The sequence below is a fragment of the Cucumis sativus genome, chromosome 3 (assembly GCF_000004075.3).
Source record: "Cucumis sativus cultivar 9930 chromosome 3, Cucumber_9930_V3, whole genome shotgun sequence".
NCBI lineage: Eukaryota > Viridiplantae > Streptophyta > Magnoliopsida > Cucurbitales > Cucurbitaceae > Cucumis > Cucumis sativus.
The window spans coordinates 34,144,982-34,169,540 of record NC_026657.2 but is presented as its reverse complement, the minus strand read 5'-3'; the positions used below and the strand labels follow the sequence as shown (position 1 = coordinate 34,169,540).

The 24,559-nt window shown below is 33.7% G+C and overlaps 4 protein-coding genes across 4 annotated transcripts; 2 read left to right on the top strand and 2 right to left on the bottom strand.

Annotated features, from left to right (window-relative positions):
* Positions 1-3,512: 3,512 nt before the first annotated feature.
* On the top strand, positions 3,513-6,656 carry LOC101207849 (zinc transporter 5). The gene has a single exon (XM_031882453.1). It carries the CDS (start codon positions 3,613-3,615, stop codon positions 6,226-6,228), a length of 2,616 nt encoding a protein of 871 aa, XP_031738313.1. The 5' UTR covers positions 3,513-3,612; the 3' UTR covers positions 6,229-6,656.
* Positions 6,657-6,826: 170 nt separating this feature from the next.
* LOC101208089 (mitogen-activated protein kinase kinase kinase 17) lies at positions 6,827-8,169 on the bottom strand. Its single transcript, XM_004147435.3, has 2 exons — positions 7,984-8,169; positions 6,827-7,828 (listed from the first exon to the last, which is right to left on the bottom strand). Exon 2 carries the CDS (start codon positions 7,817-7,819, stop codon positions 6,827-6,829), a length of 993 nt encoding a protein of 330 aa, XP_004147483.2. The 5' UTR covers positions 7,820-7,828; positions 7,984-8,169.
* A 1,145-nt stretch (positions 8,170-9,314) lies between these two features.
* On the top strand, positions 9,315-14,298 carry LOC101220533 (mannose-1-phosphate guanyltransferase alpha). The gene is made up of 15 exons (XM_004147403.3): positions 9,315-9,663; positions 9,742-9,839; positions 9,949-10,049; positions 10,146-10,224; positions 10,885-10,945; positions 11,054-11,100; positions 11,227-11,319; positions 11,414-11,504; positions 11,678-11,726; positions 12,000-12,116; positions 12,212-12,359; positions 13,052-13,144; positions 13,234-13,302; positions 13,808-13,850; positions 14,010-14,298. The coding sequence occupies exons 1-15, from the start codon at positions 9,609-9,611 to the stop codon at positions 14,108-14,110; spliced, it is 1,245 nt and encodes a 414-aa protein (XP_004147451.1). The 5' UTR covers positions 9,315-9,608; the 3' UTR covers positions 14,111-14,298.
* A 314-nt stretch (positions 14,299-14,612) lies between these two features.
* Positions 14,613-21,900, bottom strand: LOC101208332 (alpha-mannosidase 2). Its single transcript, XM_004147436.3, has 4 exons — positions 21,101-21,900; positions 18,866-19,015; positions 18,261-18,293; positions 14,613-17,875 (listed from the first exon to the last, which is right to left on the bottom strand). The coding sequence occupies exons 1-4, from the start codon at positions 21,662-21,664 to the stop codon at positions 15,140-15,142; spliced, it is 3,483 nt and encodes a 1,160-aa protein (XP_004147484.1). The 5' UTR covers positions 21,665-21,900; the 3' UTR covers positions 14,613-15,139.
* Positions 21,901-24,559: the final 2,659 nt, after the last annotated feature.

Below are 24,559 nucleotides of genomic sequence, written 5' to 3'. Positions count from 1 at the left end.
GGTAAAATATGATAACAAATGAAAAAAATAATCAAATATGATTTTTTTCTAGTAAAAATTATAAATTAGTTGGAGGTGGATTTAAAAAATAATTATTATTATCAATTATTATTATTATTATTTTGGTCTAAGCCACGATGGGCGACCATCACGGAGTCTTCGTTAACATAACATAAGCAGCAGTCATGCAATGAAAAACCCAAAATTTCTTCTTCACTCGTGTGGAGTTCCTCCCCAAACAGTTAGTTATGTGTGTGTATATAAGTATATTAATTTTATTTGTTTAGAATTTGTTTTTGTCAAATCATATATAATTTAAATGTATCTTTACTTGTCGACCTACGTTTTTTCACTAATTAACAATTTAAAATAAAATAAGTGTATGTAGTTCGTTTCCACATATAAATAATTATCTTGATTTTGTTTGGGTTGTTAATACTTTTGAATGTTTATAAGTGTATGTAGTTCGTTTCCACATATAAATAATTATCTTGATTTTGTTTGGGTTGTTAATACTTTCGAATGATAATTGATTTTATAACACTAAAATAGATTTAAGTTCATAAAAAAAAAACAATAGTTTACAAAGGTTAACTTATTGTTATTATTTTGGGTTTATCACAAAGATTATGATATCTAAACTAATAAACATATGCTTTAATTGAGCTATAATTGTTTGACGATATAGGCATTTGTTTTTATTTAAAAGTTGAAAGAAAAAACTTTCATTAGTTTTGTAACACTCCATGTCTAAGATTTAGAACTCAGATCTCTGACATTCTCCTACATCCCTAGAATCTGATAGACGATGAATGATGGATTGAGTTGGACAGCTCGAGGATCGTTGAAGATGATAGATTTTCCGTCAAGTGCTTAAAGATTGGATGGGTAAAAGATTGAAGAAGGCGAACTAAGAGATGAAGCCTTAGCTGAAGAAGACCTTGTCGGACAAGCCACGACACTTTTCCATAAGAGATAAGACGAAAGAGAAGAAGCGACGAAGAGAGAGGAAATTTGAGAACAAAGAGAAATAGAACAGAAGAAACTTTTTTCTTTTATTCCACAAATTCTTTAATTTTGTAGAAACATTTCTAATTATTTTGAGAAAAAAAACAAAAAATGTTTTTAAAAAAGAATTAGAAACAGGACAGGAAATGAAAAACTGATCTTATGGGCTGATTTTCATCGTACGCATTGGGCTGATTATGAGATTCAATGGGCTCAAATTGGGCCTCTTTTCTATTGGGCCTTTTAAATTAGAGTTGGGGCGTTCTTTGATTGGGTCTGGATGATCCGATTTTGTAAGGAAATGAATGTGCATTGGAGTCTCTAATCTTAGGTGTGGATAAAGCCTTCAATTTGTTTCAATTTGAAAAAACATTTCAATTGTGTTTCACTCAGTGTGGAAAACTTACATACTAAGCTTACATCAATGGTAATTAATACAACCTTTCAACTTGATATCACTAGAAAAAGGAATTCTCTTGACCTTTTTTGAAAGAAAAAAAAGTCTAGAAATAAACGATTTCAAAGATAAAACATTAACAATATTTATGGAGAGATAGAGGTGAGCCAATTTTAAGCTTTTTTTATGTTTTAAAAATGTCTAGGTAATATCTATTAGAATTTTGACGTTTTCAAAACGTCAAATATTTTATAAGAAGAGTTAAGAATATTTATGCGGAGTCTTTCATCACTTAGATAGTTCCTGTCAGGTAGCGGAATTTCAGGTGTTTATTGAGCAAAATTATCAGCCACTTAGCTATTTTGAATCTTAGGTACTAATGCATAGAAGATCAACTATACATTGAATTTGGATTTGGGCAAGCTGTAATGATTTAAAATTGAGATAGCTTTAAATTCATATATACATTGAACTTTAGTTGAGTTCGAAACTTGATGTTTTATATTCAAATTATGAAAAATGGTAGTTTCTGCATGTAGTTGAGAAAACTTAATTTTACAACTATGCGTCGAAGCTATCTTGCCCAAAACGATGAGTTTTATTGTTGTATAGTTTACATTCAAGTTTGTTTAAGTTCTTACTATGTGACAAAGCATTGCAGTTTCCAATAAATGGTTTTATAAAAGTTTTTTACAAGTTAATGTATTTTCTTACCACGATGGTTTTAAAAAGAATGGGTTTTAGGTACTGATGGATAGTGTTTGTTTCTGCTTAATTTTGCTTTACTTTTTCTATCTTTTTCTTTCTTTACTCCATTTTCATAAAGTGTATAGGAATTCTAATGTTCAAAAGGCAGTTATTGGTTTTAGTTTTCATGAAAAAAAGCCTCATTTATCTTTTAAAATATCATACAAAATTCAAGTCACTTTTCTAGGATTAGAAAACTCTCCAAGGCTGTTGAAATCAAAACTATCCCCAACAAATTTTTGAAGATCAGTGGTTGATCTAATGTAATCAACAAGCAAGTGAAGAGGGTTAAGACTGATCAATAAGTCTAAAATCGATGATTTAGTTGAAGAGCATCAAGTTATACAATGTGATATTTAGCTACCTAAGCTCAATTGCTCAAATATTATTGAATTTCTTAGTTCTTTTTAGATTAGTGACCATTACTCTAATCTCTTATAATTAAAGTGTGTTTGTAAAATGGGTTGTTCTACTGAACTATTTAGATCAAACCAATAAAATGACTTTTACAGGAAAAACTCTTTCTATACTATAAATTTAACAAATGTCCCAAAGTTTGTAATTGAAAAAACAGAAATATTAATTTATTTTCTATCTTAAATATTATCAATTTTGATTTTATTAAATGATATTTATGAACTTTCATTTAAGAATTAAATGATTATCATAGTTGTATATTCCTTGATTTTAGGAATAGTATCTGTTAAATGATCATTTAATTCACAATATTATTTTTTATTTTCTATTTAATGCATACATCTTTTTAAAAAATAAATTATTTCCTTTTTCTTTAATTTGTTTCTTTTAGTCCGTTTCCTCAATTTTTGTTTTAGATTTTTTCCACACAAACCATTTCATTTTTATTTTGAATTTCTTTTCATATGCATTTATACTTATTTTAAATATACAAATCTTACTATTGCGTTGATATAATTTTTTATTATTACAAAATAATGTTACCTATTTTAAATTACTTCCAAATTTCTGGTTAATTGCCTTTTAAGAATACGGTTGGTAATGGAAAATTATAAAATATTAACATTATCAAATTCCTTTTATAAAAATTTAACATTCAAATACTTATTTCCATTCATATTTTGATTTTATTCTATTCTTCACCCATTCTTTCAAAAACTTATTTCCATTCATAATTCAAATACTATTTTAAAATGTGCTAAAACTTGGAGGTTTGATAATTACATTTAGATATGGAACTAAAATTGAAAGACTATATTGTATAATCTATAGTCTATGCTTTTATGAAAATATTTTCCATTGATTTGAAAATTAGGTGGGCCAGTTGGGTTGGGCTCCACACCTTAGAATTTGGGCTCCTAACAGCTTTAATGAAAAGCCTCCATTTCTGGAAAACCGAAGATTTTTCCTTCTCCATTTTACCTTCGCATCGGCCGGCGTCATTACTATAGAGATCTCAAAGTCGATCTCGGAGGTCGGAATCCATGGCCGATCACCATCACCACCACCAGAGGCCTCACCGCCTCTCAATTCCGCCGCGTGCGGGTGATTTCTCCACTTCCGGCGCCGCCTCCTCTTCTCGACCATCTTTCCCTCTCTTTCCTTATTCGTCTTCGACCCCAACTCCCACTCCCTCCAAGACCCGCCTCTATCCCAAATCCTCCAATAAAAGCTCAATCTCATTCCTGTTTTTGCTTCTATTTTCTCTCCGTTCACTCTATTCCCTCCTCCCATTCCTCCGTTCTTCTCCTTCTTTCTCTCTCTTCCCCTTTTCTTTCTTGGTTTCTCTCTTGTCCTTTCTTCTTACCCTCTTTTTCTCTCTTTTTACCAATTCCTCTTCCTCCTCCAACTTCCAATTTCATAATTACAAGCAGAATCGAGGCGTTTTCTTCTTATCTTCGATTTCCCAGCCGCAGCTTAAGACTATGGTCGTTAAGTCAATTCTACTTGCCATTGTTTTTCTTCTTCGATTTCAAGCGTTGTTGTACTGTGGTACAGCTGCAATGATTCTTGCTGAAATGACTGGGAATGTGGCTGCTCGATTCTTGGCTGAGAGGCGGAATCGGATGACTATGGGTGATCGGACTCGAAGTCGGTCCTCTGAGGTTCGCGGGTTCTTGTCCTTGTTTTTGGGCTTGTTTCTGTTGTCTATTAGTTGGGACCGAATTGATTGCTTCCCTTTTGCAACTTCTTTCATTGATAAATACGGATTTTCTGTGCTTCCAAGAGAGAATTGTATGAGAATTTGGCCAATGTTGCTTCCTTTTCTTTCTGGGTTTTTGGGTTGTTATGAGCGGATTTCAATGAATTGGGGGAGTGTTAAGCAATTGGGTCAGAAACGAGTTAGATTAGTTTCACTGTTCTTCACGACGATTATCCTTTTTGTTCCTGCTGTAATCAGTATGCTCTTGTTTGAAGCGGAGGGGAAGAGTGTTTCCTTTGGAAATCTTGCATGGCCTCTCGCAAACACTGTAGTTTTTGGGGTGCTTTTGAACGAAAATTATAGTGATGACAAATTAGTCAGTTCAAAAGATTTTAGGAGTGAATTTCTAGTCACTTTTGTTTGTACTGTTATTCTAGAGTTGCTTTATTTTTCTGAGCTCTCTCTATGGGGATTGTTATTCTGTGGATTACTACTTTATGTGGCTGTAAGAGAGCTAGACCCTGTTTACCTGAACTACCTTGAGCTTGGGGTTGAGTCATCGGATTCAATTGTCACAATGGTTATGAGACCTGTTCGTCACATTCTGACCGAGCGGAAGTCTCGAAAGATTGCACTTTTCCTCTTGCTAAACACTGGTTATATGGTTGTTGAATTTGTTGCTGGTTTTATGAGCAATAGTCTTGGGCTGATATCAGATGCATGCCATATGTTGTTTGATTGTGCTGCTTTGGCTATTGGGTTGTATGCCTCTTATATTTCTCGTTTGCCTGCGAACAATCAATTCAACTATGGGCGGGGGAGATTTGAGATTCTTTCCGGATATGCGAATGCTGTATTCCTAGTTTTGGTCGGGGCACTCATTGTATTGGAGTCGCTTGAGCGGATTTTGGACCCACAGGAGATATCTACTAGCAGTTTGTTAACAGTTTCTATTGGAGGGCTGGTTGTTAATGTGGTTGGTTTGATCTTCTTTCACGAAGAGCATCATCATGCCCATGGTGGATCGGGATCATGCGCACATTCACATTCACATTCACATTCACATTCACATTCTCCGAGTAAGTCCCACTCGTGCGCAGGCTCTCATCATCATGACAAACATGAACATGATAGCGGTAGGAAGCATGAGAATGCTATCTCTGTTACCAAGGAATGTCATGAAAGTTCAGTTTCTGGCCATCATGAACACAAGCAGGTTGATGTTTGCAGTGAGAATCACCTTAGTAACCAGTGTGACGATCATCATCATGAACACACTGACCATCATGACCACAAGCACTCTCACAATCACGATCATCACCATCAGCATGACTGCAAGCATGAGCACCATGACCATGTTCATCAACATGACCAACACGGTCATCTTTCTGAACCCAAATCTGATGTGCCCAAAATGGTTTCTTATAGTGTTTCAGAAAATTCACATAGCCATCCTTCAAAACAGCCTGTTGAGGGGACAGTAAGAAAGAAGCACCACCATCACCACATTGACCACAACATGGAAGGGATATTTTTACACGTCTTGGCTGACACCATGGGAAGTGTTGGCGTTGTTATATCGACCCTTTTGATCAAATACAAGGGATGGCTCGTAGCCGATCCAGCCTGTTCCATATTTATTTCTATAATGATCATATCCTCAGTTATTCCATTACTTAGAAACTCTGCAGAAATTTTACTTCAAAGAGTTCCTAGAGCACATGAGCAGGATTTGAAAGAGGCTGTGAGGGATATTATGGAAATACATGGAGTTCAAGGCATACAGAACCTGCACGTTTGGAGTTTCACTAACACTGACGTCGTGGGAACTCTCCGTCTTCATGTTTCAACGGAAACTGACAAGCCTTCTATAAAGGCAAAGGTTGAACACATTCTACATGACGCTGGAATCAAAGACTTGACATTGCAGTTGGAGCATAATCAGGAACTATCTTGAAGAGCTTCTTCTTAACAATGTTTTCGTCGACTTGTGCGATTATTGGATGATCAGATTGATTCGGTATTTCATAATCCAAAATGCAAGCTGATAGGCTCCTTTAAACCAATGTGTTGGGAATTAAGTAGATTATATCCATATTCATTCCTCTTCTAGCTCTTCAAATGCAATGTGAAGAGTCTGAATTGGTTCCTGTCAAAGGAGAAGGAGTTATAGTTCATGTTAGGCTGAAATCAAGTTACAACTTTAAGATCTTTCCATTGTGGCATCACAGAGAGTGATGGTTTTTTGTTGAATACTTGTTATACATAATTCTTACAGTGACTCAAATAGTAGATTAGTGTCAATGTAATTGATCCTTTTTTGCATGATGTAAAGAATGAATTCGAAATGGTAATCATTATCTTTCAGGTTTATGTGTAGTGTAATTCAGTGTTCTCGTGCGTTGGACATCAAGTTTAGAATAGTGAAAATTGCTGCTATCATTCGAACATTTTTCTTTTTTAAATATATTACTAAAGATAATTGAAATATTACATATACATAATTTCAATTGATCGACATCCTGAGAAAAGTTACAAGACATCTTTAACTTCCTTCATTGGCAAACAAAAGGATGTTTGATCAACAACCAAATTGGTCTTCTTTTATAAGGACTTCTAATCAAACACTTCTTAATAAAATCTCTTCCTTCCCTTGATATGTTCTTAGGAATTTCTGGTATCTTCTCATTGTTAGAATCCATCAGATATCTATATGCATCTTCAAAGCTCCATGCAGATTTTCCCGTAAACATCTCCAACACCACGCATCCAAGTGCCCAAATATCAGCAGGCCACCCCAAATAACCTTCTCTAGCCAACTCCGGAGATGCGTACGGTCCCGACCCACTAATTTCCTCCTCACATATTACTTCAGCAGTGAGCTTCCTCGCCAATCCAAAACTAGCCAACTTAGCCATGCCATGTGACAGCAAAATATTTCTTGATTTTATGTCACCATGAATGTATCGACCATTACAATGCATGTAATAAAGTCCACGTACGATATCTCTAGTATATCTACGAACTTCATCATCTTGCAACCCATTAGGTCCAAATTTAAGAATGTGATTACGCAAGCTCGACCCTGAACAATACTCGAAAAAGACATTATAAACTTCTTCTCCGGATTTGGTTACTGTAATTTCATCTCCATAACAATCCACTAGATTAGTGAATGGTCCGAGATTGGATAGCACTTCCTTCTCATGACGTAACGAAGAAGAGGACTCCATTAAAGAAGATTTGACAAGAAATTCTTCAGGGAGATTTGAATTTGAGTTGTTGATGGGTGCTCTGTTCTTCTTGGCCAAGAAAACTAGGGTAGATTCTGTTTTACGAAAGAGAAGAGAACCAGTCCAAATTGAGCCATGGAATTCTTCGATTGTGAAGTCTTCGCCAAATTTTTCATAATTATGTTTGATGGTGTCATTCCAATTGTTTCTTGGTGCCGATTTCTTTGCAATCTTCAGAATTCTTCTCTTTGTTTTCAAGAATTCGTGCAGGTTGCCAGAGATTTGCACTTGTGAAACAACACAGGATTTTGTCATAGTTTAAATCTGCAAAAAATTAGAGAACCTAACAAGTGTGATTAACGATAACAATCTTCAGTTACTCATTATTATTGTTCTGTTAATGCTCCATTTATGGAGGAAAAAACAGAGCATAATATGAACAATGCATCAATTAAGAAAGTAATAAAATAATATCATACCTGGTGGAGGAACTTGTAGAAGAAATCCAACAATTTCAAGAACATGGAAATTTCGGAAGAGTTGGTTTACATGTAAATAATACTAAATTCCGATTCCTAATAACTTTCCTTATTTGATTTTACAATTTTATTGTAATATTCGCAGTGTTCTTCCTTAAATATCTCTGCTCTAATTTTTTCCTTTTTTGAATCATTTTTCCATCTTTCGTGCGCTATGTTTTAATCAATTTATGCTATGAATTAATTAATTAACTAATTTTAGAATTAAGTTTGATATTAAAATATATTAAATATAAGGTCGTTTTCAATCAATATTATTTATAAATATAACACAATTTCAATATTTATATATTTTCTCATTTAAAATAATTGTCTTTTTTTATCACAAAATTTAACTGTATATTTGGTTTTGTATATTAGTGGTAAAAAATAACATTTCATATAAAAATCAAATTTAATTAATTTTATCTTTTATTCATTTTGTTGTATAGATTATAAATAATTGGCTGTTTTTTTCTTTCTATTTTTTAAAAAACCACTAAAAATAACTATAACACTATCATTTTTTATAGTTTTTTTTAATGTTAAGTCAGTATAATACTCATGCTTTAGCAAAGAAAATGGTTAGATGTTAAAGTGTCCATGATTCATTAGCTTAAGTCTTTAAACCATAGATGATCCAATAAGAGGTTATGTATTTCAATAAATAGCTTACTTATTAATGTTGTTAGAAACTCTATTGGTTTTTATAGATATTTTTAGTGAATTGTTTTCCTTATGTGAACATGGAATATTGCATGTGTGTAAATAAATGTATGCTATCAGTATATTAGTATACATATAATATTACATTACCTTCCAATCCTAATACAAAATTAAGTTTAAATTATACAAATGTGGTATTTTGTTTTTCTTTTTCTTTTTAAGTATATTTAATATTAACGTTTTAAAATAAATTAATAAATTATAGACGCACTTACAAAAATGACAAAATAATTTTTATTAATTACGTCTATAATATAGATACTTTATTATTTGTGAAATTGATAAAAAATAAAGTCAAGCTCACACAATATAAATATAAAAAATGAAATGAATTTGATTATTTTTGGTCTGTTTACATAATCACAAACTTTATAAAGATATTTTTGCAAAAATAACTAAACTAATTATATTAACTGAATGAAGTTAGTAATTAAGGAATGATTTTCATTTAAAAAGAGATGATTTAAAAGTTTTGAAATGTAGGTAAATAATGAATAAAAAAATGCAAATTAAGAAACAATAAGATACGGAAAAGAAAAGAAATAGATTATAAGATTTATAATTTGTGTTATTTAGTGATTCGTATCACATACTTTACCTTCGCCACCGTTACTCCGATTTCCGATCTGTTTCTCTTCAAACTAAAATTTGAACAAATACAAATTGAAGAAAAGAAATTAAAGTTTTGGGATTTGCGAACTCATTCATTTCACTTTGCTTCATCCTTAATTTATCAGTTAATTTCCACTTTCTCAATTTGCAGTCAAATGCAGAGCTTCAGGCACTCAGTTTAAACCTACCGATTTCAAAAACAGGATCTAGGGTTTTTTTTCCCTTTTTTTTTGTGGTTTTGTTCCAGCATGGAGAGCTCGGAGAAAGTGGTTGCCGTTATCATGGTTGGCGGCCCAACTAAAGGTACGAACACAACTTCGCTTCTCCGTTTCTCATTCTGGTGATGTAAAAAAGTCATCTTTTTATTTTGTTTTTCGGCAGGTACTAGATTTCGCCCTCTTTCATTCAATACTCCGAAGCCTCTCTTCCCTTTGGCTGGCCAACCGATGGTTCATCATCCTATCTCTGCATGTAAACGGGTTAGATTTCTGACTTGATTGAAATGATTTTGGTGTTTGCTTTCAGCTGAATCTTTTTTTCTTTTTTTTTAGTTTGGATGGGTACTTATGAATTGTGGGATGTTTGTAGATACCCAATTTGGCTCAAATTTTTCTTATTGGATTTTATGAGGAGAGGGAATTCGCTCTTTACGTTTCTTCTTTGTCCAATGAGTTGAGACTGCCTGTGAGGTGACTGTAGATAATCCAATGTACTTAATTTTAGTTGTGGCTCGTAATTATATTGTTCTGAACTAGTGGGGATTCTTTGATTGTGTTGGTTTTTAGGTACTTGAAGGAGGATAAACCGCATGGCTCAGCTGGGGGTATTTATTACTTCAGAGACATTATCTTGGAAGACAGCCCAGTTTGTAACCTTTGCTCTTTCTGTAATTCATGTTGTGTACAAGAAATTAACCTTGTTATATATAAGCGCATTCATGGCGTGTGATTTAGTTCTTGTAATTTTGGGGGCATTTGAAGGAAGGAGTGAAATGGTCAGCTTCAAGGAGTTGTGAAGTCTGGGGATTCACAAACTCCTGGGCCCGCATGTAAGGAGTTATTAAGGTATAACATTGATGTATTTTAGTAATGGGACTCACAAACTCCTTGGACTAAGCAAGGAGTGGAGTTCACAACTCTATCCTCAACTCCTACTCCCCAACTCCTTGGGCTAAACACCTCGAGTTTCTAGGTCTGAACCTCTAATAGGTTATTTGATTTTCTCCATTATTTCATTTAACACATAATGTAATCCTTAAATAATGTAATCGGCATGTGAAAAACTTGCTGAACTAACTGTGATAAAATGCATTATATACAGAAAAAGTTTAGGGGTTGATTGGACTTTTTTTTTTTTTTTTAAAAGTATAGAGACTAATAAATATTGAGATATAAAACTTTAGGAACGTATTATACATTTTCTAAAGTCAGGAGTGAAATAGGTGCAATCTTTGACAATTCAAGGATAAAAACTTATAATTAACCTAAGTTCTCTTCTCACATATTGTTTACGTATATTTTGCAGTCGTACATCTTTCTACTAAATTGTGATGTTTGCTGCAATTTTCCACTTCCTGACATGCTTGGTTAGTTTCATTATTTGTTATCTTTATTTAGGAACCAATTTGTTCATCCTCTGCTGTTAACTGAAGCATTTATCATAAAGTAAGTGGTGTTCTTTTCTTACTTTACAGAGGCACATAAAAGATACGGTGGGATGGGAACTATATTAGTAAACAAGGTTGGTGTATGATCTATGGCTTTCAAAAGAAAAGGTTATGAAGCCAAAAAGAATGACATTTTGTCATTACATTCATTTTACTGCAGCTTATGTTGGATTTATGCTCTTATTTGGTTTCCTATACAGGTTTCTGCTGAATCGGCTAATCAGTTTGGTGCACTGGTAGCTGATCCGGTCACTAATGAGCTGTTGCATTACACAGAGAAACCTGAGACTTTTGTATGACGTGGTGCTTTTTTCTACTTGAGTTTATCAGTTGTCCAAGCTCTTTCAATAACTATGTTTTCAATGATTGATATTTCATTAATTGCAGGTGAGTGATTTAATAAATTGTGGTGTATATGCATTTACCTCGGAAATTTTCGATTACATCCAAGATGTCTCAATTCATCGGGAAGGCAGAGGTTGTAGTGTAAATTGATCCCACAGTTTGAATTTTATTTTAACCGTTTGCAATCATGTGCAAAATTGACAGAAATTGCTGTTTTTAAGGCATAAATTTTATGTATACTTTAGTTTTTTCCAATATTGTTTTCAATTCTGAATATAGGGTATGAATTATTTTTATTTATTGCAGCTAATCTACGGCGTGTCTCCAGCTTTGAAGCTCTACAATCTGCAACAAGGTTAGATACACACCAGATTCTCTGCTCTTTTAATTTGAAAATCTCTCAATGTCATACAAATTTCATACCAAAATGCACATTGTTGTATGGCTAAAATATATATTTTGTAAATTTGGTTATCACTCATAAGATACATGTTTAAAATCAGGAATTCTGTTTAGATTTGAGTACATGATCTAAACTTTGTAGGTTTATTTTAAAAATAAAATTATACTTCTCTTGCTTGGTTAATTTAACACCTAACCAACCCTTCCATTCTATCTCTACCAAAAGGAACCTTCCAATTGATTTTGTGAGATTAGATCAAGATATTTTGACTCCTCTCGCTGGAAAGAAACGCTTATATACATATGAAACCATGGAATTTTGGGAACAGATCAAGACTCCAGGGTAAAGCAACTGATTCAGCATTTGTCATCTTCTACCCTCCTGGCCCTTCTTTTCTGTTGTAATTATTTTCTAATGAATCTGTATTATGGTTGCAGGATGTCTTTGAAGTGTTCAGCCCTTTATCTTGCTCAGTTTCAATTAACCTCTCCCCATCTTTTGGCTAGTGGGAATGGTACCAGAAGTGCTACTATTGTGGGTGATGTCTACATTCATCCATCAGCAAAAGTACATCCCACTGCAAAGGTAATTTTTACTTCTTTACAATCAGTAACTTTACCCATATTCTGCTTTTAAGATATTCCGTACTTCAATATATATACATATAGAAGCACGCAATCATATTAGTATTGTGTATTATCAGAGTAGCTGGAAAATTTAATGACCATAATTGTAACTCATTTATTGGCAATATTATTGCATTTATAACTAAATAGATTGTATAAAGTACGGTTTTTCTTATCTCACATTCTTTCATGAACTTTACACCAAACTCCCACTCTTCTATTAGAAAGTTATTTAATATTGCTGGCAGAATGTGGTATGTGGCTATCACTTTTTCACTATTAGATGTAAGACAGGGAATAGTCTGTCACTTTTACACTACTAGATGTATGATGCATGAGAGAGAAGATAAAAACTAGATTTTTTTTCTTACTTTTTGATTGATTTTATTACAGATATATTTTTAATGTATGATGTAGCTAAACTGGGAGAAATCAAACTTGATTAATACCTCGATAATTTCTAATTAATTAATAGAAGGCCAGCTTATACACTGAGCCAAAGTAAGAATTAAAATAAAACACAACACCTAAACAGTTCAAAAGAGTATTTACCACAAAGAATTAACTAAAAACTCCATTGTTTTTAATTGTAGTTTTTGGTCTTATACACAATCCTGATTAGTGATTACTCTAAAATGTTCTTCTGAACAGATTGGTCCCAATGTCTCTATTTCTGCTAATGTTCGTGTAGCTCCTGGTGTGAGGCTTATAAGTTGCATCATCTTGGATGATGTTGAAATTATGGTACTGAAGCACTTTAACTATCATGGCGAACAATAATAAGATATTACTTTTGCATTAAACTTAGAAAATCATGCAATTCTCTTTGACAGGATAATGCTGTTGTTATAAATTCTATTATTGGATGGAAATCATCAGTGGGGAAATGGTCGCGTGTCCAGGCAAGTGCAGTCAACTTAGAATTTTCATATTCTCATATTTTCAGCTTACTTTGTGTTCTTTAGATGGTTAATCTAAATATCGGTAGTGCGAGTGCCTTTGAGCTGCCGGACTGTTACTTCATGTCTTCGTTTATTTGTTTTCCAAATCTTGATTTGCACCTACCACAACCTCTACAATCTAATTGGAGAATCTTTTTTGAAAATCTTAACAAGTTCATTTCTACAAAAAAAAAAAAAAAAAAAAAAAAAAAAACTAAATCAATTGACTAGAAAATGTTGGCCAAACCAAACATTTATACAAATTTTGGTCTTAGTTAGAAAACAAACAAATAAACAGCACTTTAGGACCTGCCAAAGTTCCTGCAATTAGCTTTAGAGTGCTTTCTATTCTATTTTAAGTACCTCCTGTTTGAGATCTAAGGAAAGAAAACAAAAACAAAAACAAAAACAAATTAGTTAGCATTAAAAACACCAAGACTGAGTTTATGCAAATGAACTGGTTCAGGCAAATGGTGACTACAAGGATAAGCTCGGAATTACAATTCTCGGTATGTATCCTCTACTTCATTTCTATTATTCTTCTGTTTTTCACACTGAGTGCTCGATTTATCGACTAAAAAAGATATCGGTACCCGACTGAGGCATGCTTGCGTGCGGGGATATTCAAATGCTTAGAACCAATATGGAGATTTTGGTGTGTTTTGTAGGAGAGGCTGTGATTGTTGAAGACGAAGTTGTGGTGACCAACAGCATAGTGCTCCCAAATAAGACTCTCAACCTTAGCGTCCTTGAAGAAATCATTTTATAGTATTTTGCTTTTACACCATTCATTCCTCTTTCTCTGTACTAAAATTTCAAACAATTTTGCCATTCCATGCGGCTGACTTCTGGCTACTTGATTCAAACCTGCAGAGTGTCAATCCCCAAATATAAAATGTTTAAGTTGAAGTCATTACTTGATATTCAAGTCAAATGGTTCATGGCCTATTTTGCATATTTCTTGTTTGGATTGTTATTATTCCAATATTTTTCTACTTGTAACTTTATTTTTGTATCTTTCTCTATTTTTCACATTTATCAAGGAACTCTAACATCTCTAAAACATGAACTTATTAACTTCAGTGAAGAAGGTTTAAAATATGTATGGAAATATTGAGATATTCATTTTATAGAAATTTTGATGAATATCAAAATATAAATTTAATTTAGTATATAAACATTTTATGATTTTTAAAGCAAGTGAATATGTCGATCCCAGAGGAGAAAAATTTGAAGTTACTTTCATGGTGTGTTTGAAAGATGAATAAGGATGCTTTCAACTCTCACATGAGAATTATCCATTTGATCAAAGTAAAAAATCCTGTTGAGGTTGTGGAAGAGTCATTGAGACAATTCAGATAATAGAGAGTAGAAATCAAAACAAAATTCTAATCTAAAGAAGACAATTACAACTCAAAAAACCGTGTAGAAACTTAGTATGTCCTTCTATCTATTTCTAAGCATCAACCAATTGAGCAGTAAATATTGTAAGATTCCTCGGTCCACATTTTCCAACCTTCCATTGGAACAATTGTCAGCCCAAGCAAAGCAAAAACAAGTCTTCCAGAGCATAGCATGAGACCTGACAGTTCAAAGAAGTAAAAGTCGTAATTGTCGGCAGCGTCCAGTTCCAGAAATATTTTTGCATACCCCTGATATTCCGTTATCTTTACATTGCATTAGATAGCTCTGCTAGATGTATTGATCTCGGACTCGGGAATCGATTCTACATGAAAAGCTCATTTGGAGGCTATCAGCATGGTTAAATCTCCAAAAAACTGGCATTTATGCAAAATTATTAACGTGGCTTCAGTTCCAACTTGTAAGCTCGTACTTCCATGGGAGGGATATGGAGTTGCCCTTCATGACCAACATCACCAGATTGTTCATTATATCCAAGCATTTCTGTGTCTTCATGCAGCAGATTTAAGGAACTTGCCCGCGCATCCGATACCGCAAGCCCCTTAAACATGTTGAATAAATTGAAAGGCTCATCAGCGACCCTAGCACAATTTGACCTGGCTGTCTTGCAATATGATGAATCCCAGTGTCTCCTATGAAATATTAAAAGAAACCGTGGGTCTTCAAGGGATTGCTGAGTGTACTTCAGAGGTCGAGGAACTTTAAAGCTGACAATATGCAAGTCACATGGCAAAGGAGCTGCTAAAGGAGAGAATGATCTTGAGGTTGGCTGCAAAGATGAAGGCTGTGGTTTCTTGGCAATAAATGCGTGCAAGGGATAGTTCAAACGAGCACCAATGCAGTGGGAAAGGAGAGAAGGGCTTAAAGGAGAGTAACTGGAAACAGGATTTAGTTTGGTTGAAACATTTGATTCGAGAAGGATATGGAAAACAACATTCATTGCACGATTATCTGTCACTCCTTGCCCTAGGCCACGTCCATCATCCCTGTACAAACGACGATCTAGCATAATCTCTAACCATCCATCTTTGAGACTTGCTACACCTAGAGACTGCCTAGAATGGACAGAGAACCTTTGACCATTGGATCCTTCCATGAATGCTAGAGATGGCATTGGATAATAATTTCCCTGCAGGGGGATTTTATCATATGACTCTCTCCGACTCATTTGAAGACCATTCAAATCAGAATAAAAGATCCGCTTGTTGTCAATATCGGTCTTGTATCTGACTATCAGTTCCCTGTCGTCATATTCCCTGCCAAGTAGCTCAACATGGTATTCCATCTCAATGAGGTGCTCCTGAATTGAATTGCCTCCACTATATAAACGAGTGCTATGGGAGATGGGGGAAGGTTCCCATCCTGTCTTTGGATAAGAGAAAACTTCCTGCATCAGAGGACCCTCGGTGACAACGGTCAATCCACCTTCTTCAGTGATAGATTTAGCTTCACCGGTGGGTTTGAAAAGGTAGGCCCCGCTACCCCAGCTCGAGTACATTGCAATTTCTTCATTCACAAAATTTTGTGAACCATCTTTATTAATTACTTTCTGCAACAAACCATGCTTGACATCAAATACAAGAGACTGATGTTGGTTCTCGATTTCAGCCACATCACCATTAACCTTCGAGCAAGCATATGGAGTAGGACAAGGTAATGAAGTAGACGTTGAGAAAATTTTTAGTTTGGCTGGTTTTGGCTTTTCACAATCAAATAATCCATTTGCAATATAGTATGTCTGCAATCCCAAGGCAGGAACTAAAATTTTCCAGTGAATACGATGCCTCCCAGTAAAAACCTTGGCTTTATCGTGCTGAAATTCAGGAGAAATTTGGCTTTGAACACATGTCCAATTTGAGTCCAATACAGTAACCTCCGTCCTGTTAACAATAACCATCGCAACCTCTTCTCTTGTTTGCTCTAGAGGATTAAAAAAGATCACTGATTGGTAAGTTCCTTCTTGAAGATCGATAGATTTATGTACAGGTTGGGCATCGTATTTAGATCTCATCTGTTCTGGTTCAAATTGTGAAGGATTCTGATCAGATTTATCATGGCGAATTCCAAGTAGTACTTCAATAGCTTTAGACATGAAAATGTGCAGGTCTTGTAAAGAAGTATGCATCCGAACCCCATAATCACGCACTACATGATCTTTTGCAGTACCAGTAACCCCATCATGATGCTGAAAAAGAGCCAAGTTTCTTCTGGCAGCAGTCAACTTGTAAGAAAACCCAAGAGGCAACTTCTCACATTGAGACCTTTGGCAAGGACCAAGCAATAAAGCTAACATCATTTCAGCAGCCCGAAGTGTTCGCTCCAGAACACGATCAACAGCCTTAAAGAAAGGCCTAGACACATAATACCCACTCCAATAGTCCTCCTGTCTATCAGCATAAGTGAAGAAATCCCCAGACAAAGAGGGAAAACCACCGACTAGACTGGAGCCAACTTCACCGGGAAGTGAATAATTTATCTTTTCAGCTTCATCTCGAAGGGTTCGGAAGTAGTCTTCCAAGGTGCCGAAGTTTGCCTCAGCATTTAAACTCGGGTTGGAATTAATATAATCAAATAACAACTGATAGTTCTTAAACTGAGCCTCTGCTTCATCAATGTTAATATATCGAAAATCATCTCCAAGAGGAATAAGAAGAGTATTTGTCCTATATAGTACTGATTTCTTCCTATACTGATCAAGTAACGTGGTTGCCCTCTCTTGAACATTTTCCTTGTTGATCTCAACAGGATCTTGTCTCCAGGGACATAGTTCATATAAAGAACCACGAGAACGGGCAAAGTCAAACTGACAACAAATTGCTGGCTCTGGTCCACAAGTGTGCGGAATATCATAAGAATAAAAGGGCATCATGTGCACAAAGATGTCGGTAGTTTCTTCAGCATCCCAGCTCTGTCTCCAAATGAATTCTAGATTTTTGTGCAGTGCAAGTTCCTTCTTCAGCTCATAATGGGTCCTCTGTATAAGCATGTTCTCAAAGCCCATGCGACGAAGAAGATATGCCATTGTGGGTGAATAACCAAATGGATCTATTGCCCAAGAATTTTTAGGAACAACGCCAATGGTCTCGTTCAACCACATATTCCCCTCTGCCATCTGGTTTCAATGAAAGTAATTTCAGTAAAAATATTCCAAAAAGGCAAGCATAGCTACTTGTTGGAATGTAAGCGCCATATTTTATGATAGAAGAATACAGAAGTCTGGTGTTGCTCATGACTGATACAGAAATTCCTTAGAATATGTCAACATTGTAGTTCATTATGATGAAAACTAACAGAAATATAAATTATGAATTATTCTGTGCATAATGATAAACATAATAGATTACACATAATGGAGATCAAATCATATGGTAAACAAGTTATGTTTATTAGTTGAACTGAATAAAGTTTAAAATTTCAACACATAATTAGCAAAGAGATCTGGTTAAACATGAGAACAGCATACAGTTATATTATCAAAGAAGAAGATTTTACTTTACCTGCTCAATTATAGCAAAATAATGAGAATTAGCCTGCAAAGGAAAGGGACTAGCATGTTAATTTCCAGACAAAAACACTGGCGGTAATTTCTATATATATAAAAACAGGTTTTAACTTTGCAGATTCCTAATCTAAGAAATTTAGATAATTATGGTAGAGGTAGAGCAGATAATCAAAATGAACAATAGTACCCAATAAGCAGTAAATCTTTCCAAGGAATGAGCAAGAAACATATAGCACAGAATTGTTTTTAGATTCTGACTTGTCTAATATAAAATGAACGCCAGAGGTGTTTAGTAATTGTAAGGTTAATGAAAACTTAAATATCTCGCCTGCAGGCATTCAATTGAACCTCAATCCTATTGTAAACATTCCTGCCTGATTGAATACTTACACTGCATTTTGGTGTTAAGATTTTATAGATCAAAAGTTCCGAAGGATGAATAAACAGAAATTTTATCAGAAAATCCCAGTTATCAAGCAGTAAACAGAACTTTCCCGATCAATATAATAATATTAAAATATTGAACGCAAGTAGCACAAAAAATACTCAAACCCGCTGTTCGAGTGACCAAAACACCTCACATGCAAATGAGCATATTACCTCATCGTTCATCACCCAGCCACCTCCAACGATTTCTAGCTGCCCATTTTTAACTAAAGCAGCAAATGATTCTTTTTTCTCGTCTGAAGCATCCCTCCACCATTTCTCCAGATAAGACATCTCTTCCCATATAAACTTCCGTCGAGAATCCTACGGATTAAAGTTGAAATTTAAAGCAAATAAGAAGGATTTCACTCTCATTCAATTCGGTTATATTTGATAACACGCTGCCAATTGCCAAAACAATTTAAAGCCCAAAAAAATCAATATACCCTTTTCTTCTAATTAATAAATTAAACAACAGGAGAAAAATTGTAAAAATCTAAACAAAATAGCATATCCAAGATTATAGGTGACAGTGATATGTTAAAATATTACGTCATGACTATGGGAGTGTGAGTTCAAAACTGCAACCTCTTCTAAGAGATTGGGACGTCTTAACTAACTTTTCCTAGGTCAGCAGGTTTTATATATTTTATACCAGGTGCAGTGTTCTGTTAACATAAGAAGTAATCTATAGTAAAAAAAAATAGAATAAAACCAAAAAGTAACAAAATGGAACGGCAATTGAAAAGGCAGAACAGAGAATAATTGTGAAAGTGCATTAACAAAGTACGCCAAGGGATGGGGCAACGAGGACAGCCTCAAGAAAATTCTTCTAAGTTCCTATCACAACTGTTAGGCATTCCTCTATTTCTCTCCATCTATATTTTCTGATGGACGGCACATCTACTTCCTATTCAAACTTCGAATACTTCTGTTGACTTGTGACCACTAAGAAAAACTGGATTGACGGACTGATAATTGGATAGGTACAAAGACAAACTAGTAGTAGGAACTAACAAAGCAGAGTAGTGGCAGCTAGGCAAGGATTAGAAAATATGGCCAAACGCCTCACAGTTACTCCTACAAGGTTCATGGATAAAGACTTATTCCCGGATTCCTAAGCTGAATTCATCATTAGCACTTATACCACCAACATAAATGTACCCCATCACACTTCTTAGGCGTTCTATTAACAAATCTCTTTACAAAACGAAGGCCAAAGAATGTTTATCTCCATCAGGAAAACATAGAAAAGTGATTTCACAGAAATTTTTTCCATATGCATGTATTTACCAAGCAAGATTATAAGGGGATGCAAAAAGATCGGCTAATGATGGACTGGAGCTCAGTCCATTCAACAACTTTTCTATCATTTGCAGGTCTTCTAAATGGAAGCTCCTTGGGAATTTCTTCATCCCAAACTTGCTTCATAATTTTATTTTTAATTTCTTCAAGCTAAAACTTCAGGAAAGCATTGGAAAGAAAAGGTCTTAGAATCAAATCCAGCACTAAACCTCAAATTCAACCATCTCCTGCATCCAACACCAGATTTTATTGAATTAAGTTTTTTAACTTAGCAATTTATTGCCACAAATTCCTTGGTCAGCAGTGTCATCCTTCTTCCATAATTGCCAAAACTTAAACCATCCTGGTCAAAAAGCAGAGTTAAACAATCAGTTGAACTAATGAATGCTGCCTCCAGATTTGCACTTTCACATAAAAAAAACCTTCTCCAGAGTCCAGGGACTTACCTATTCTCTTTTCTATCGTATAAAGAACCTAAGTACTTGAAGAAATAAGTAAAAAGGTTTTTCCAGGACTGCTTGAACCCCATCCGACTTCCCCTAGATATCAGAATACTTTTCCAAACTGAAACGACTTATAACTAGTTAGCATGTTTCGTTGGCTGGGATTCAGTCTTACAGACATGCTGCAAGTTCGAATTTCACATTCAGTAGAGACTGAGTTGAATATGGTTGTGCTGGTGGTGTGATGTTGCTTGATTAGATTTCAAATCATGATATTTTTCCAATTTACTAAAGCAGAGCATAATTTTCTCCAAAAAATAGTTTCCAAAAAATTCAATTTTCAGGGTTACCACTGTAATTGCCATTTTCCCTTTTCACAATTTCACGGCGGAGCAACACTCTCCAATACAGTCCACTGTAGTAATAAGATTGACACGCTAAAAATTCATATTCAATAGCCAAGCTATTTCCTACCAGTCTTCATTGAGGTGAATTTCACCAATATTCCTCGTGAGAAACGAAAACATAAGCCAGAAATTCAGTCAAAGAAAAAGCCAAAATCATCATTGTCACCCTAATTCAATAGAGACACTCAAAGAAAAAGATTAAAAAAAGAAGAAGAAAGAACTATTGATGAAGACGTTAAAACTTAAAAATTCACCCGTGAAAGCGCTTCAACAATGGTATCAAGTATATGACGAGACTGCCTGTCATAGTACTCGTCCACAGTCAGCTTCCAACCTGGATCGTTATGCGAATGAGGCACCACGAAAACCTTCAATTTCTCCGAATCCCACTCGTTTCCTTTATAGGTCACTTTCCATCCTTGCTTCCAAGGACCGCCATCGATGTCGAGAAACTCAATCCTGTCGTACAATTCCTTGGTCGTAATATCCACATTAGAACTCAAAACCTCACTATTCCAATTCTCGGACACGATCGGCTTCCGCGGCCGATGAGATCTGATAGCATGCGATTTGAAGGGAGACGAAATCGGCTTTGGAACGCCATAGCGTAGAAGAACGATTAAAAAGAAGAAGAAAGATATCAAAAGACCAATAGTGAAGAAATTAGAAAAGATGAAGTCACGTATAGCCAACCGCCGACGATACTTCCGGTTATGCTTCGGTTTAGCACTGGGTGAAACAGAAGAAAAGGGAAGAATAGAACCGGCCCAACCTCCACGACGGGCGCCACTGCCGCCGGTGAAGGAGGAGAAGGCCATTTAAGCTAATTGTTTACTGTCACCGGAATCAAAAACTTAAACTCCGGCTTCGAATTCTCATTCAATTGAAGAAGCAGAGGATGAAATGGATCAAGGTTGATTGGAATTCAGTAAGAATCAACATTTCATGGTGAAAAATCAACGGAGTCAATTACTCAATAGTCAAGATTGGAATACAGAAAAGATTTCGATATCGTTCGATCTATACGATTTTTGGGTCCCAACAGTGAGGCATCTCAAGAATTATGATGTGGCCGTGGAAATGGAAAAATTATAATAAGAAAAAAAAATCTCACTAACAAATTGTTTTTTTAATTTTGTATTAATTAAATTTCCCGGGAATCTTGAAGGTGATTAGAAAAATAATAATCCAATGAAGAAAGAGATTAATTTAATCAATGTCATAATATCACTCTTATGCACGAAGAGAGAGAATGTTTTATCTAGGGTTTGGTGATTAAAACAAATCTACTTATGTACGAAGCTTTCTTTGAAAGCGATTTTTTAAAAATAATTTAAATATTAAATAGACAGTGAAACTGATTTTAAAAAACTTGATTATGCTTATCTTTAATTCTTTTTACCACTTTTCTTCCAATTTACCTCTTTCTTCTCAAAACTTATGGTTTTGTAAATGGACCAATTTTTAGGTCCATACATATCAAAACATTAGTTGTTTGTTTTGTTGGAAATAAAAATGAAATGAATTTAATTAGATTGTGGGACGGATTGGTGAATCAAAAGATATAATAGAGTCATAGAAGAAGTATAATAACATGGAGTTGAATGAATCTATCTCATAAACCTTAGGCCGAGGGTAATCGTTAAGAAACCTAAAGACAATCAAAACCCAAAGAGGGTCTGGCCGTTGATAGCGTAGGAAAACCAAATGTATTGTAGAAACTAAAGATTCAAGTCAATAAACAATATAAATAAGGAGTAAAAAGGTTGAATGAAGTAAGTCAAGTCACGTGCTAAACATTCATCCTTACCACTTACTTTTCACTACTAACCTAAGCATTGAAGTATATGAGGCAAATATTATAATGGTGTGTATATATATATGTGTATCTTTTTTTGTGTTGTAGTTTGTATTCTTCCATAAATTACAAATTTATGGTTGTTTCGTTTATATTTGGCATCAACCGATTGAGTTACATAAGTTGATTTCCACTTTTAGTTAATTTAAATTTCTTTTTATAGCCTTTTAGGTCTCATTTATTGAAAATTATATGTTTTTATGCGGATTAAATGATACGTATATTCAACAATGAGATGTTGAGTATCTTAGTCAATATTTCAACTTGTTCTCTTTTGTTGACCTTCTATCATTTTAATTTTTTTAATATATAAAAGAAAAGCAAACATGAATTTAAGGAATTTGTCATTTAAGATTTATTTGGTATTTTATTACTTTCATTTATATGGATTTATTTAATAGAATTTGAAACATATGTTAATTGTGCATAAATTTTAAAAACTATATGAAAATATAATTAATTGGCTTGAAATCAAATTATGTATTTAGTTCGTGAGAAAACATGGGTTAACATTTTGCAATTAAAAAATTAGAGAGAATTATTACAAACACAGCGTAATATATGTGTTTATATTGAAAAAAGAAACCATTATTATTATATGGAATCTAAACCACGATATTACAACAAAAACAAAAATATAAACCACCATATTTTACATTTGCGAAAACATAACTCAACCAAGATTATGTTTATTCTATCATGTATCAATTATCAACTTCAATGTTGTTAGAAGTTTCAATTTCTTTTATTTTAATCTCTGTATATTTAAATATCAGTAATAAAATTTAAATTTTATTAGGACTCTTTTTTATTTATTATTTAAAATGTTTGAATTGAGCTTATAAAAATATTTTTCTATCTATTTTCTCAAATTAAATTTATACTTTTAATAGTACTTGAGTTTTTTTTATTAAGTTTTAAATTACAAGGAAAACTTATAAAATTAAAAATATAGAGATTCAATGGACACGTTTAAAGCTTAAAAACATATTAAGTTGGATTGAAAGTTTAAAGATCTATTAAATACTTTTTTAAGTTTATTAACTTAGCTAAACACAAATTTAAAAATTCACGAGCTAAAAACTATTTTTCTTCTCCATTGGACTAGACGTCGATTTAGCTAAATTGTGAGGTTACTAAAGTTTATTCATATTTTCATTGGGTGGGTCTAAGGCTAACTTTATATTCAAACCTTAAAACGTTTGACCGATTCAATTCAATCCATTTATTTATTAGATTAAATACAAACCATTCTCTTGAAATTTATTTTAAGTTAATAAAGAATATATATAAAAATAAATAAATAACCGAGAACCCACCCAAATCAAAATCTAAAATAATTTGGGTTGCCAATTTGACCCACCGAGAAATTTAGATTTGTCTAAAAAATCTCCTTAACCCAACTCAACACAGGTACATTTCCAGTCCTAGTCCTAGATTTTAAAATGTTAACACTTAGTCGTTTAGTTTTTTATTTGATTTCAACTGAGTGATTTTGACATTTAAGTTTTATTTTTTATATTTTAATATATACATTTTTAACTCTCAATTTTTCATAAACTATTTATTTTCAATTTTTTGGGTCAATCATCACTTTTAAAATTAAATTTAAAATTTTGATTCATAATTATTTTAATTAATTAATAATATTAATATAAATATTTAAAAGTAAGTATTTAATAAAATTTTGAGATTAAAATTGTAAAACCATCAAATATATTAATCAAATTGAAACAAAACTTAAATCTTAAAAATAAAATTATAACATTTTGATACTTAGAAACTAAATTGAGATCAACATAGAATCTTAAAATATAAAAGACTAAATAAAATCTAGATCCAAAATCCTAAAAAT

Coding starts and splice junctions, on each gene's coding strand:
- LOC101208089 (XM_004147435.3), bottom strand. CDS start 7,819: ATGACAAAATCCTGTGTTGTTTCACAAGTGCAAATCTCTGGCAACCTG.
- LOC101207849 (XM_031882453.1), top strand. CDS start 3,613: ATGGCCGATCACCATCACCACCACCAGAGGCCTCACCGCCTCTCAATT.
- LOC101220533 (XM_004147403.3), top strand. CDS start 9,609: ATGGAGAGCTCGGAGAAAGTGGTTGCCGTTATCATGGTTGGCGGCCCA. Junction 10,050..10,145: donor GAGTTGAGACTGCCTGTGAG/GTGACTGTAGAT, acceptor GTTGGTTTTTAG/GTACTTGAAGGAGGATAAAC. Junction 11,727..11,999: donor GCTCTACAATCTGCAACAAG/GTTAGATACACA, acceptor CTCTACCAAAAG/GAACCTTCCAATTGATTTTG.
- LOC101208332 (XM_004147436.3), bottom strand. CDS start 21,664: ATGGCCTTCTCCTCCTTCACCGGCGGCAGTGGCGCCCGTCGTGGAGGT. Junction 19,016..21,100: donor TTGTTGAAGCGCTTTCACGG/GTGAATTTTTAA, acceptor TTTAATCCGTAG/GATTCTCGACGGAAGTTTAT. Junction 17,876..18,260: donor ATTTTGCTATAATTGAGCAG/GTAAAGTAAAAT, acceptor CATTGAAACCAG/ATGGCAGAGGGGAATATGTG.